We start from the raw sequence: 15,660 nt of genomic DNA, 5'->3' as shown, positions 1-15,660 counted from the left end.
TCATAGAAGAAAATCAGTCGATTTACATATATTCATTAAGCCTTAATCTATCGATTAGGGCAGGGAGCCCAGCCCTGGTATGTGGCCACAAACAGATAGGTGCTGCATTACCAATATCCACAGAGTACTGGACCATACAGGTTCTCCAGCAGTCTTTGTCTCATGTGGCAAAGACGTCCACAAACCCTGCAAGCAGTGCTTCCAACTTCTCGCTGCTACTCAGGCTCCAGCACTTCTGGTGTCTCCAAACAAAATGATGCACAATAACAAAAAGGTATTAAATGAAAGACTTGACATTGAAGTGTAAAACAAATACCCTTTATTTAACTAGGCAGTCAGTTAAGAACAAATTCTTATTTACAATGACAGCCTACTGGGGAACAGTTGGTTAACTGCCTTGTTCAGGGGCAGAACAACAGATTTTTACCTTGTCAGCTTGGTGATTCGAGCCAGCAACCTTTCGGTTACTTGCCCAACACGCTAACCACTAGGCTACATGCCGCCCTGAAAGTGTTACCAGTTTGGAGTTTTGTACTAAGAGTTTTGAAAATCCCCCACATACTTGTGAAAATAGCACCAAAGTGAGAAAAAAACAAACTGTAAATGCACTCCAGTTGACAATTATCTCCAGCATTGAAACAAGGCAAGATAAACCGTTCTCTAACTTTTCCGTGTGGATACAGACTTCAGAGCATTCAGTGGGATGCATTTTGAGCCTCTGGTCATTTTACATCATCTGTATGTCACAGACACAGTGGTCAAATTAGTCTTAATGTGGACTGACATAAGTGCATGCGGTCCAAATGTGTGACCAATGTGCATTATGTGTGTGTGTGTGTGGGGGGGGGTGCAAATGCAGAGAATAGTCACTCTGTTCTACATGCGAGCACAGGTAACCCAGGGGCCTTTTTGTCTGTCTCAGCAAGATAACACACTTTCCATTCTGGAGTGCTTTTGAAGGAGCTTGTTGATTATATATATGGAGTTTTAAATGAGAAACATTGGGTGCAGACAGTGTAAGCCATGCACAACAACCTATCGAATTGGGCCTCTCATCCCTTATGCGCTTGCATGTGCAGTATAGTGTCCATACTGGATCGAGACAGCTTAAGTGGATCCATTAACTACTCGCCTTGTTATTCTGGATTGTCACAGTGTATACACAGTGAACTAAAACATGGTTACAACCATAGCTGCAGGAAGGAGGGAAGGAGGAAGGAGGGAAGCTGCAGGAAGGAAAAATCAACAACAACGACAGAAAAATAACTGAAGTCGTGCACCTGGCCTTTACCATCCCTTTAGAGGACTAGTCCCTTGAAACTAAATTCTCAGCATCCCCATTCATATGCTGCATATCGTAGACTGAGAAGCTGAAAAAAGAACACTAGTCATTTGACTCCCAGTCTGCCTCGTGCTTATGTTTGCAATGATGTAATCTTCGAAGATAGGCTGACAATATAGCTGCATACTATAACTCCCGAACCTGGAAAAAAGAAAGTTACATTAAACCGCTACTTAGACCGCTTGTCTGTGTCCTGCTTACGTTTGTAATACTGCAATATGTCATCATAGTTACAACAGACAAAGGCATTTATTTGTAGGCCACCTACGTGTTAATCATGTCGTGTATCAGTTACAACAGAGGTTTGTAGGCTAAATCATGTCAATGTTATAGTTACCGCAGACATCGTTTGTGTAACGTTCCTTTCGCCAAAAAGTAGCACCTGCACAGGAGGTACAATTGTTTACCTATTGGGAATAGGCATCAAGAGAATCCGGTCACACAGCCACTCCCATTCACAAATGGATCCTAACCATGAAAAAGCATTTTGCTGCCATCATGTGGCTATGGTTATTACCTGCAACTAGAGGAGAATATCTGGGACAGTGGTCACTTTTGTTATGTCTGTGGAGAAACTGCCTTGGGGCGGTATTTATAATTGCCACACATGGCTCACAGTGCACAGTGCTCACATTGACATCTTTAGGAGTTTCAAACTGTGTCGTGTTAACACTTGCAATGAGAGCTGAGGATAACTAGGTTTAATAAAAGGGAATGGCATGCTAGTCAGACGCAGATCCTGTGAACAAATTTGAGCGTCACATCTTTAAAACCATTGAACCAAAAAGCGGAGAGAGCAGAAGGTGATGACTGACTTTGAGACCAGTGAATCCATTAACGATTCAGAGAAAGGTGCCGATCCACCCTATCAGAACTGTGAATCAAGCTCCTCTGTGACATCTCCCACTCACGTGGAATTCTGCATCTCAGAAGATCAAAACATGGCACGTTCTGAGCCAACAGTGAGCACAGACAAAACGTTAGTATCTGTAGAGTGAGAATCGTATCGGCTCCGATGCACACTCATAGTAAGTATACTCCGAGTCAGGGCACTCAATATTGTATTGGAGTGTGTGTAAGTACCCAACAGTGTTCTCGTTATATCAATCAGTGATAAAAATACACTTTCACAAGAGTCAATATCAGTGGACCTCTCAGTCAGTGCACTCAATGCAGGCATATATGTTAGTGTGAGTGCCGTGTAATGATCAAAAGTGAGTTCAGTTCCACAAAGCTTGTTTACAACTTCAGGCGATGCCTTGGTGCTCGGTAGCAAGGCATCAGGACACATCTGTCATCAATGGTGCCCAAAAACAACAAGAGCTGAGAGGACATTATGTACAGTTGAAGTTGAAAGTTTACATACACTTAGGTTGGAGTCATTTAAAACTCGTTTTTCAACCACTCCACAAATGTCTTGTTAACAAACTATAGTGTCATCTACTTTGTGCAGGACACAAGTAATTTTTCCAACAATTGTTTACAGAAAGATTATTTCACTTATAATTCACTGTATGACAATTCCAGTGGGTCAGAAGTATACATACACGAAGTTGACTGTGCCTTTAAACAGCTTGGAAAATTCCAGAAAATTATATCATGGCTTTAGAAGCTTCTGATAGGCTAATTGACATCATTTGAGTCAATTGGAGATGTACCTGTGGATGTATTTCAAGGCCTACCTTCAAACTCGGTGCCTCTTTGCTTGACATCATGGGAAAATCAAAAGAATTCAGCCAAGACCTCAGAAAAATAAAATGTAGACCTCCACAAGTCTGCTTCATCCTTGGGAGCAATTTCCAAACGCCTGAAGGTACCACGTTCATCTGTACAAACAATAGTACGCAAGTATAATCACCATGGGACCACGCTACCGTCATACTACTCAGGAAGGAGACGCGTTCTGCCTGAACGTACTTTGGTGCGAAAAGTGCAAAACAATCCCAGAACAACAGCAAAGGACCTTGTGAAGATGCTGGAGGAAACAGGTACAAAAGTATCTATATCCACAGTAAAACAAGTCCTATATTGACATAACCTGAAAGGCCGCTCAGCAAGGAAGAAGCAACTGCTCCAAAACCAATATGTCCAAAATGTCCTCTGGTCTGATGAAACAAATATAGAACTGTTCTGACCATAATGACCATCATTGTGTTTGGAAGAAAAAGGGAGAGGCTTGCAAGCCGAAGAACACCATCTCAACAGTGAAGCACGGGGGTGGCAGCATCATGTTGTGGGGGTGCTTTGTTGCAGGAGGGACTGGTGCACTTCACAAACTAGATGGCATCACGAGGAAGAAAAATTCTGTGGATATATTGAAGCAACATATCAAGACATCAGTCTTGATACTTGTGACCAAGTTAAAGCTTGGTCACAAATGCGTCTTCCAAATGGACAATGACCCCAAGCATACTTCCAAAGTTGTGGCCAAATGGCTTAAGGACAACAAAGTCAAGGTATTGGAGTGGCCATCACAAAGCCCTGACCTATAGAACATTTGTGAGCAGAACTGAAAAAGTGTGTGCGAGCAAGGAGGCCTACAAACCGGACCAGCTCTGTCAGGAGGAATGGGACAAAATTCACCCAACTTATTGTGGGAAGCTTGTGGAAGGCTACCTGAAACATTTGACCCAAGTTAAACAATTTAAAGGCAATGCTACCAAATACTAATTGAGTGTATGAACTTCTTACCCACTGAGAATGTGATGAAATAAATAAAAGCTGAAATAAATCACTCTACTATTATTCTGACATTTCACATTCTTAAAATAAAGTGGTGTTCCTAACTGACCTAAAACAGGGAATTTTTACTAGGATTAAAAGTCAGGAATTGTGAACATTCTATCAAATCAAATCACAGTTTAGCAGATGTAATAGCGGCTGCAGTGAAATGCTTGTGTCACTATCTCCTAACAATGCCGTACAAATGTCAAACAAGTTCACAAATAATAATCAAAAACAAGAAATAAAAGGTCAGGAACGTATCCAGTTAACTACCCAAATAACACTGTATCAGTAATCCAAAAGCAATCTATGCGTATATATACCAAAAATACATACTTTATCTTAGTATGTGGACACCCCTTCAAATGAGTGCATTCGGCTATTTCAGCGAGAGGTGTATGAAATCGAGCACGCAGCCATGCATTTTCCTTATACAAACATTGGCAGTAGAATGGCCCATACTGAACATCTCAGTGACTTTCAACGTAGCACCGTCATAGAATGCAACCTTTCCCTACTATAGAGCTGCCCCAGTCAACTGTAAGTTCTGTTATTGTGAATTGGAAACGTCTTAGTGCAACAACAGCTCAGCCGCGAAGTGGTAGGCCACACCAGCTCACAGAACGAGACCGCCGAGTGCTGAAACGCGTCTATCCTCGGATGCAACTACCGTGTTCCAAACTGCCTCTGGAAGCAACATCCGCACAAGAACTGTTCGTCGGGAGCTTCATGAAATGGGTTTCCATGGCCAAGAAGCCTCACACAAGCCTTAGATCACCATGTGCAATGCCACGTTTTGGCTAGAGTGGTATAAAGCTCACTGCTATTGGACTCTGGAGAAGTGGAAATGGGTTCTCTGGAGTGATGAATCCCACTTTACCATCTGGCAGTCCAACGGATGAATCTGGGTTTGGCACATTCCAAGAGAACGCTACCTGCCTGAATGCAGAGTGCCAACTGTAAAGTTTGGTGGATGAGGAATAATAGTTTGGGGCTGTTTTCATGGTTCGGGCTAGGCCCCTTAGTTCCAGTGAAGGGAATTCTTAACGCAATAGCATACAATGACATTCTAGATGATTCTGTGCTTCCAACTTTGTGGCAAGAGTTTGGGGAAAGCCCTTTCCTGTTTCAGCATGACAATGCCCCCGTGCACAAAGCAAGGTCTATACAGAAATGATTTGTCGAGATCACTGTGGAAGAACTTGACTGGCCTGCACAAAGCCCTAACCTTATCCCAAAGATGTTCGATGGGGTTGAATTGAAATGCCGACTGCGAGCCAGGACTAATCGCCCAACATCAGTACCCGACCTCACTATTGTTTTTGTGGCTGAATGGAAGCAAGTCCCTGCAGTAATGTTCGAACATCTAACATCTCATTCCAATATTACCCATAATTTTGGAATGAGATGTTCCAGTATATACACTACCATTCAAAAGTTTGGGGTCACTTAGAAATGTTCTTGTTTTTAAGAAAAGCACATTTTTTGTCCATTAAAATATCAAATTGATCAGAAATACAATGCAGACATTGTTAATGTTGTAAATGACCATTGTAGCTGGAAACGGCAGATTTTTTTATGGAATATCTATATAGGCATACAGAGGCCCATTATCAGCAACCATCACTCCCGTGTCAACAGTGAAGAGGCGACTCTGGGATGCTGGCCTTCTAGGCAGTGATAAAGAGAAAGCCATATCTCAGGCTGGCCAATAAAAAGAAAAGATTAAGATAGGCAAAAGAACAAACACTGGACAGAGGAACTCTGCCTAGAAGGCCAGCATCCCGGAGTCACCTCTTCACTGTTGACGTTGAGACGGGTGTTTTGCGGGTACTATTTAATGAAGCTGCCATTGAGGACTTGTGAGGCATCTGTTTCTGAAACTAGACACTCTAATGTACTTGTCCTCTTGCTCAGTTGTACACCGGGGCCTCCCACTCCTCTTTCTATGCTGGTTAGAGCCTGTTTGCTCTGTTCTGTGAAGGGAGTAGTACACAGCGTTGTACGAGATCTTCAGTTTCTTGGCAATTTCTCGCATGGAATAGCCTTAATTTCTCAGAACAAGAATAGACTGATGAGTTTCTTAAGATAGTTATTTGTTTCTGGCCATTTTGAGCCTGTAATCGAACCCACAAATGCTGATGTTCCAGATACTCAACTAGTCTAAAGGCCAGTTTTATTGCTTCTTTAATCAGCACAGCTACTTCTTTAAACAGTTTTCAGCTGTGCTAACATAATTGCAAAAGGGTTTTCCAATGATCAATTAGCCTTTTAAAATTATAAACTTGGATTAGCTAACACAACGTGCCATTGGAACACAGGAGTGATGGTTGCTGATAATGGGCCTCTGTTCGCCTATGTAGATATTCAATTTCTAACATTAACAATGTCTACATTGTATTTCTGATCAATTTCATGTTAATTTAATGGACTGAAAAAGTGATTTTCTTTCAAAAACAAGGACATTTCTAAGCGACCACAAACTTTTGAATGGTAGTGTACATACAGGCAGTGAATATAAACAGTGCAACAAAAATGCAATGCAGTAGTGGATATATTCAAAAGAGCTATGTGAAGAATACAGTATATGAATAAGAATCCGGTATATAATCAATTATATAAATAAGAATCCAGTATATAAATACGCAGTGTTTACAAACAGTATAACTAAAATTATATGAATAAACCAATCATAGGGGCCACTCATTGTTGCACAACAGAGTTAGGTGAACATGTCTAATGAATAAGTTACAGATCACAGCAGACATAACAGTATCCCCTCACTTCTCTCCAGGTTACATCCCCATGGTGACTGTCTGCATAAAATGACAACCAACAGCTTTTAGCTGAACAGCCCTGAATGAGGCTAGAGTAACGGGCTATTAGCAGTACCCAGTGGAAATTGCTCTGAAGCAATTGAGGGACATGAAAAGTGACATCTGAAAAGCAAAGCACAGATTTGATGTTTTATGGAGTTGCCTGTATTTGGCTAAATATGCATAAATAGGCCTATGCATTGGACTCTTTACATCAAACAGTATTTGCATTTTTAAAAATCTGCTGGTGTTATGGACATCCTTTGTGCGTAATTCCCCCTAGGAGTTTGAAGATGGAGCCAATCAATTAAAATCACTAGACTGCTATCCTTCCATCTAAAAGTAGCCACATCCCTCCGTGATGAAATTGCTAATTGATTTGTGACCACATCCTTCTTTCTTTTTTGGATGTCTGGTTTATTGGCTTATCCCACATCCAGGAACTACGCACAATATAATTAGTTAACCAAATGCATTATTTGTTAGGCTAAACGTAGGGGAGACTGGTTTTTTTGTCACACTTTTTAACTATTTCTCAGCACCAGTATATCTTACAAGATATAGAAAGACCAAGGTGTTGGGTTGAAATAGGGCACATATCCTCATATCTTATTCCGACATGGAGTCATAAGCCTTCTTGTCACAACTAGCCCCAATGCAGGGTTGGTTGTCACAATGTTTGATAGTAGCTTATTCCTTTTGTAAAAAGGAAATGAAGAAATATGGCATATACACTCTTAGAAAAAGTGTTCTGAAAGGATTCTTCGGGTGTCAACATAGGTGAACCCGTTTTGGTTCCAGGTAGAACCCTCTGTGGAAAGGGTTTTACATGGAATCGAAAATGGTTCTACCTGGAACCAAAAAGGGTTCTAAGGGTTCTCCTATGGGGACAACCAAAGAACCGTTTAAGGTTCTAGATAATACATTTTATTCTACGGTTCTAGATAATACCTTTTATTCTAAGTGTGTAGGGCCGGGACAATACCAGTATCGCAATATTTTTTCCACAGCAAAAATGAAAACACAAGCAGACCAAACTCTTTGGTCCTTTAAAATCCTCAATATGTAAAATATTGTGTGCTAAAGAAGTTACATTTGGGCCTCCCGGGTGGCACAGTGGTCTAAGGCACAATTGGCCCAGTGTCGTCCGGGTTAGGGGAGGGTTTGGCCGGTAGGGATATCCTTGTCTCATCGCGCACTAGCGACTCCTGTGGCGGGCCGGGCGCAGCGAATGCTGACCAGGTCACTAGGTGTACGGTGTTTCCTCCGACACATTGGTGCGGCTGGCTTCCTAGTTGGATGCGCGCTGTGTTAAGAAGCAGTGCGGCTTGGTGGGGTTCTGTTTTGGAGGACGCATGGCTCTCAGCCTTCGTCTCTTCCGAGCCCGTACGGGAGTTGTAGAAATGAGATAAGACAGTAACAACTAACAATTGGATACCACGAAAAAGGGGGTAAAGAAAAAAATAAAGCGTTAAATTTGCTTTGCGACACTGGTGTGGTCCCAGTCCTAATAGCATACAGTCTTAGAAATAGCCACGCTTAATATTGATTGAACGATATTTGTAACAAAATTCAGCATTTTATGCCTTGAAAACAACACTGACATTTCGAGTACGAAAAAATGTGTGAGAGAGAGGCAACAAACCCAGATAGCACAGATACCTCTGTCCAACAGATGTATACATGATGCGTCGGGAAGATGAAGTGTAGACATTGTTTGCTAATTGGCCAGACGTCTTACAGAGGTGTAAGGAATACCTTTTCTAAATGCTACAGTTCTACATCGTTTATACGTCGGCCAGGCATCAGCATTCTATTCTGATGTCTCGGTGACATCTTCCCAATGTGCAAACGCTCTCCACACTACATATTCCCAACACATTTTGATATGTCGACCAAAGGTGTTTGCGTCTACTGGGAAGGGAGTTCTTTATAGTAACAGCAGAAAAGAGCTTGGGATTTATTGTATACTGGCAGTGACAATGTCCCTGAAAAATATGGTTAACACAAATAAATAATAACACAAATAGTAACACAATCACCCGACCTCAACCCAATTGAGATGGTTTGGGATGAGTTGGACCGCAGAGTGATGGAAAAGCAGCCTACACGTGCTCAGCATATGTGGGAACTCCTTCAAGACTGTTGGAAAAGCATTCCTCATGAAGCTGGCTGAGAGAATGCCCAGAGTGTGCAAAGATGTCATCAAGGCAAAGGGTGGCTAATTTGAAGAATCTCAAAAATAAAATATATTTTGATTTGTTTAAATCTTTTTTTGGTTACTACATGGTTCCATATGTGTTTTTTCATAGTTTTGATGTCTTCACTATTATTCTACAATGTAGAAAATAGTAAAAAATAAAGAGAAACTCTGGAATGAGTAGATTTGTCCAAACTTTTGACTGGTACTGTATATCCATTGATTCTTAATAAATATAACTTACAAATGCCTCATGAGCTTAGTTCAACTGTCACACTCAAAATATAAGCTTGTTTTTCTCCAATGTTTGTAAACATTGTAAATGTAAACAAACACTATGGCCTCATAACATGGCTAAAACTATAATTGTGATATCATGGATGGTCAGTCCTGGCATCCATAGCTCTATCTATTAATCTGAGAGTGGTTACATTTCTTCAGACCCATCCCTCAGCTTTTTACCAAAACAGAGGCAACCATTTTGTCATTGTTTCATCTGTGTACTTGCCCTTTAAAACAGCTGCATATCATGTTTGATATCAAGATATCAAAGTGTCGCCAACAAAAAGGCAAACAATAGGCCTATTGCAAATGCAGTATATGGCATTCATTTTTCACATGCATTTAGCACTTTTCAGGAGTGTTCAAAGCATCCCATTCCATGAGCACAGCATTTATTTATTTTTACTCAAATCAATGAGCCCAATCAGTCCTCCATGACAACAAAATCATAAACAACAGAGTAGGGCTGGCTTATAAATCCTTAGTTTTGGGGTCATGCTCAGGTAAAATAATTTGGCTAATCTATACTTCCATATTTCTAAGTCCTATTCTTGAAGATCAAGAGGTATAACATGTATTGGAATTCTGATAGACTTTGGTTTTTAATGTAAAGATATAATTTAATCATATTATTATATGTAGTCGAAAGTGATGGTTTGGAAGAAGCCTACATAACCAACCCATATAGTAACATTTTACATCCATATATGGCCAGCTTTATAAACTTTAACATGTATTTATCCTGCAATAGACGTCGTTCAATTGGTGACATACATTTGTGTCTTCTTCTAATGCCTCTAAAGGGGAAAGTAATCTTTAAAGTAACGGAATGTAATCAGATTACGTTACTGAGTTTGGGTAATCCAAATGTTTCGTTACTGATGTTTTTGGACAGGTAACTGTACCGGGTTACATTTAGGAGTAACGTAAAGTAACCTACCCAACCCTGGTGCCCAGTGGATAAACAGTAATTGGAAACAGGAAATGAAGGAACAGGAAATACATGAATTATGTTGAATTAACAATAATAAGCTATGTGGGTACCTGTCAGACTTTGAATGTTTCCGAAATGCTTCACTGTTCAACTCCTGGAAGGTTCGGTAAGCTTGAGGTTCTGCTGAGATGCCTTGAGCACGCCTGGTTCTAGGTCCAATTATCTGCGCGCTGGGAAGAACGGATTGACATTTGTGCAGTTTTCGTCTTAATTCGTGTATCTCTTCTTCCTTCTCGACGAGACGCCTCTCCATGTCCTTAATTCTCTCCTCTTTTATCAATAGGATCTTTTTGAAGTCTTCTTCCAAATCACTCATGTTTGAATCTGCACAAACTTTCTCTAGGCGGGAATGAAAGATGTTTTACGGTCCAATGCGATCCGCTACTAAAACGAAAAAAAATATTTGGTAGAAATATGGAGATCAAATCGTGTCGAGGCTCCTTTGCACTCCAAAAGGTTCTGTGGACAGTTGAGTAACGGCGATTGGGAATGCTGGGTGCTGCTTTTCCTCAGTCCCTCCCGTGGTGGGACTAATGGTTATATTTCATTGAGAAACCAATTAGCGTCTGCTGCCCTTTCTCTCCAGAGAGTTTGCGGTATGCAGAGGAAACAGCCGGCCAACGTTGAACAACAGCAACTAAACACAGGACAATATTTCTAAAATCATGCTCACTCTCAACCCTAAACTATTTGCCTGAAGTAGCACAAATTACCATACGAGCCGGTGGATGACGTAGTTTCATGTAACTTGATCCAGCACTTGAAAACAATAGAGCAAGTGCAATAAGTTACGTTTCCTGGAGATCTTATATGCAAAATTGTCTGAGGCTATTATTTACCCCTCAGTCTGATTGACTGCTTGAAACAATAGAGCCAATGTAAGTAGCCCCAATGTCTGTGTGTGAGAGAGAGAAAAATAAAGAGACAAATAGAGAGATGAACTGATGAAAATGGTCATTGGATCAGAGACGTGATTTCTCAAACTCCATTTGCTGAAATGATTCAATCGTTTTACTCTCTTTAAAATGCACTTATATTTAATATATTCCAATCCACACACTGGAGCCAAAATAATTGCAAAAAAGGGAGGTGTCATGTGATATGGGTGGTGAGTCACAGGGTAGTGATTATTTTTCTACCCCGCTGTGTTTATGGTTTATTGATCCATCACTTCTATCAATTATCACCTTGTGTTGTTATTTATCAAAGGACATAAATGTCACTGTTTTCTGTCAAATTGCACCACCAGACGATTTCACTTAGAGGCACCTTTTGAATGTGCAGGAATGTCCAGTAGCATCTCAGCATGACCAAAAGTTAATATGTTATTTGCAAAACAACAGATGCAGAGCCTGTAGCATTTTGTAACACAGTGATCCGTAAAACTTTGTATAGGCCTACTATATAAAGAGGTGTGCGCAGGGATGCACACACACCCAACCTGAGTTCAAAGGCTATTTAGGGTATTTAATTTACTTTCAAAGACATTGACAAGTAAGTATTTGGATATTGTTTCTTTGAAAATACAAGTGGTTGAACATTGAAATGGATTTGTGTGTGAGTGTGTGAGAGAGAGAGAGAAATAGAGAGAGATTAACTGGTGAAAATAATTTTGGTTATTGGATACTCAAATACACAAAAGTGTATTTTTAAATAGAAGTAATTGAATACTCCATGCATTTGAACCCAGATCTGTTTGGTCCAAGGGGTATTTGAAATAATGTATTTGAAAATAGTGTCAAATAGGAGCCTATGTTTATAGTAAATTGTTTGAAAATACTTTCATATTCTTTAAATAGAAGTAGTGGATTCTGACAAATTATTTTAAAATACTTATTTTCTGTGTATGTGAGTATTTCAAATAGAAATATCTAAATACACATGTATACTGAGCAAACATATAAATGCAACTATTTCAAGGACTTTACAGAGTTACAGTTCATAGAAGGAAATCAGTCAATTGTAATAAATTCATTGGGCCCTTATATATGGATCTCACGTGACTGTGCAGGGGCTCAGCCATGGGTGGGCCTGGCTCCCAAGTGGGTGCAGCTATGCCCTTCCAGGCCCACCCATTGGGGAGCCAGACCCAGACAATCAGAATTAGTTTTGTCCTCACAAAAGGGCTTTATTACAGACAGAAATACTCCTCAGTTTCATCAGCTGTCCGGGTGGCTGGTCTCAGACGATCCCCGAGGTGAAGAAGCCGGATGAGGAGGTCCACGGGCTGGCGTGGCTACATGTGGTCTGAGGTTGTGAAGCCGGTTGGATGTACTGCCAAATTCTCTAAAATGACATTGGTCTGGTCGACATTCCTGCAGTCAGCATGCCAATTGCATGCTCCCTCAAAACATGAGACATCTGTGGCATTGTGTTATGTGACAAAACTGCACATTTTAGAGTGGCCTTTTATTGTCCCCAGCACGAGGTGCACCTGTGTAATGATCATGCCATTTAATCAGATTGTTGATATGTCACACCTGTCAGGTGGATGGATTATCTTGGCAAAGGAGAAATGCTTACTAACAGGAATGTAAACAAATTTGTGCAGAAAATCTGAGAGAAATAAGCTTTTTGTGCGTATGGAACATTTCTGGATTTTTCCCCCCAGCTCATTAAACATGAGACCAACACTTTACATGTTGCGTTTATATTTTTGTTCAGTATATTTGATCCCAGGTTTGAAACACACATTATCTCCCCAACATTGCTCAAATGTAAATATCCACTGCTAACAGTGCCATCACCGGTTGCAAAATGTCCTTTCATAGGATATCCGGAGGCAAAGTCATTAATATTCATGAGTTACATTGGGTGATTGGTTAAGCCTTTTTGGGTGTGTGACATCAGACAGACGTGCTGCACAGCTGTCTGTTTAGCTTGCTCGCTGGCATGAGCAGAAAGCACGGAACGACTTGGGAAACCCAGTTTCAGCTTAATCAGAGAGGAAAAGGCGAAGCGAAAGGGTTTATTTACTCCACCCAAAATCTGTCCACGAAAATAAGACCACGAAGTAAGGAATTTGTTTTGGAGGTCAATGAGAGCGTGCCGAATTTGATTAACAAAAATTGAATTGCTCATTTGCTACATGAGGCTTATTTGATCTAATCTAAGTTTCGTAGTAGTTAGGTTGTTACGAATGCACTGATATAAGTGGACACACATTTTGGCAACTTCAAATGTTTTACTTTATATCAGTTGTTCACATGTGCATCTGCACTCTCATTGGCTAGCATGGTCCCACCTGATCTCGCTTCCTCCTGCCTGACTTCCATCTTTGAGGACGTATTTCCATTGTTAGAGAGGTCACTTAGGCTTAATTCATTGTGAAATAAATTAAAGCCTCACCAGCTAGCTACCAATCTATTTAGTTTCACTGTCCAATCATTCAGAAAACGAGTCTCTAATTCTTATTTTTACTTTTCCACAAATCTGTTGCTTGATATGAGCAAGTTGACGCAAATGTATCAAAGAACAGGAAATTCACGATTAGTTAGCTAGTAGTGGCAAGTGCTGAGCGGTTCAATTTAGGTTCGATAATTTTTTAAATAATCACGGTTTTCTATTTCAATTGTATTTGTATTTTTTTTACATTAAATGCACAATGCATTATGTGGGTTGACTGATGTAACAACACGGAATAAAATAAGTAATAAAAGTCCCATTATGGTAATGACTACCCATACTGCTTATTACTTATCAAGCATAATGTATTCACTTTACTTTACTTCAATAAAATATTTAAGTTGTGTATATTACATTTGTTTTATTTGATTACTTTATTTCATTCCAAGACATCTCTACTCATATCAACCGAGCTGCTGCCTATGCTGTGTGACAAAATCACTATTTTAGTAGTTCTTCAAAGTAAATAAGGCATACTTTTATGACTGTTGAATATGAACTATCAATCACTTAGATCATGTATTTTCAGATAGAGATACCTCGTGAAGCAACTGCTCACTATCACTCTCGATCCTGCATTTTTCTGTCTCTTCTCTTCCTCTCCGTGTCTGTGCTCTGCATAGACCAGACAAGTAGGCGAGCAATGGAATATGGTCATTGTAGTTAATTAGCACGTTTTCTGCGCTAAACTAAATATCCCTAAAACATTGCACAATTTGGGCTTGATCTGATTTATCTCTAGAGAAACTGCGCATTGAGCTCAGAAGAAAATTAACTAAATGGAATTCAAATTATTGAACCGATTTCAGTCAATTAGTTGTTTCTAAAAAAAAAAACATTTTGGTTAATCATGCAGCACTAGTCATGGCCACGCTACATTTAAGTAATTTAGCTAGCCTTCTAAATGCGGTAGTCAGTGGATAAATTAACTATTAGTTGAACATATTTGTCTGAAAATGAACTAGTTGCCAGTTATTGTTGCCCATGGCTATTTTTGCCCAGAGTCTAGCTAGCGGCGTCATTTGGCGTCCACAGTTAGCTAACTGTTAGCTTGCTAGTTGGCTACTGCCTGGCCAGTGTGAGACGGCATGCTGGCTAGCTACATTTCAGTCAGTAGCTATCTTTCTAAATAATGCGGTGGTCACTGGATAAACTAGCTATGAGTTGAAAATATTTTGGTAAAAACAAACTAGTAGCCAATTGTTGTTGCCTATGGTGGAAATGTATCTCACCAGCTGGATCCTGAAGCCTATGTTATATGTATATGTATGTGCCCATGAGCCTCCGAATCTAGATGCAGTCTAGCTAACGCTAGCATTGCTAGCTGAGCTGTTTTATAAGAAAACGTCTGAGGTGCCTAGATTCCTGTAGCTAGCTAACAAACCCTCCTCTGCAACAATGTTATTGGGGTGCGTGAATAGTATGTCTTTTTATTTTAAGATAACTGTCATTGAAGTTGGTGGTTACTACTGGTTTTAGATCCGAGGGGAGAGAAATAGGCTGTCATTGTTTTGTGTTTTGAAGTGCTCAGAAGGATGCCATGCCCCCAATAAGGCTCAAACAATCACCTGAAGGATAATAATGACTTTTCCTCTGGGTATCCTGCTAAAGAAAATTTCATTCACCGGTCAACCTGACTTTGTCATTCAGCACATCTAACAAAGGGGATCCTACTATGATTGACAAAATGGGAGCATAAGGCAGTTATCACTCCAGAATAGATCATCTGGTCCATCCTTATCTCCACTGGGAGTATTGTGTTTCAGAGGAGTCAGGCAGGGCAGACATTAGTCACCTCCTTCCTGTAATGCATACAGATTATCTCATTGAAACCAGAGATGGTCTCTAAGGGAACACAGGATGTTTCAAAATCAATATTGTTTTGCCTCAATCGCCT

At 40.3% G+C, this 15,660-nt stretch overlaps 1 protein-coding gene across 2 annotated transcripts in view; it reads right to left on the bottom strand.

The window, feature by feature from the left end:
• prkg1b (protein kinase cGMP-dependent 1b) overlaps nucleotides 1–11,041 on the bottom strand; it is a 161,560-nt gene extending 150,519 nt beyond the window's left edge. For both annotated transcript variants that reach the window (XM_029684708.2, XM_029684709.2), the window contains exon 1: nucleotides 10,409–11,041. In XM_029684708.2, coding sequence (XP_029540568.1) covers nucleotides 10,409–10,674 — 266 coding nt within the window. In that variant the 5' untranslated portion in view covers nucleotides 10,675–11,041. The remainder of the gene's footprint in view (nucleotides 1–10,408) is intronic.
• Between the last annotated feature and the right edge of the window lie 4,619 nt (nucleotides 11,042–15,660).

This window comes from Oncorhynchus nerka, linkage group LG16 (assembly GCF_034236695.1).
Source record: "Oncorhynchus nerka isolate Pitt River linkage group LG16, Oner_Uvic_2.0, whole genome shotgun sequence".
Taxonomy (NCBI): domain Eukaryota; kingdom Metazoa; phylum Chordata; class Actinopteri; order Salmoniformes; family Salmonidae; genus Oncorhynchus; species Oncorhynchus nerka.
This window is presented reverse-complemented; position numbering and strand designations above follow the sequence as displayed.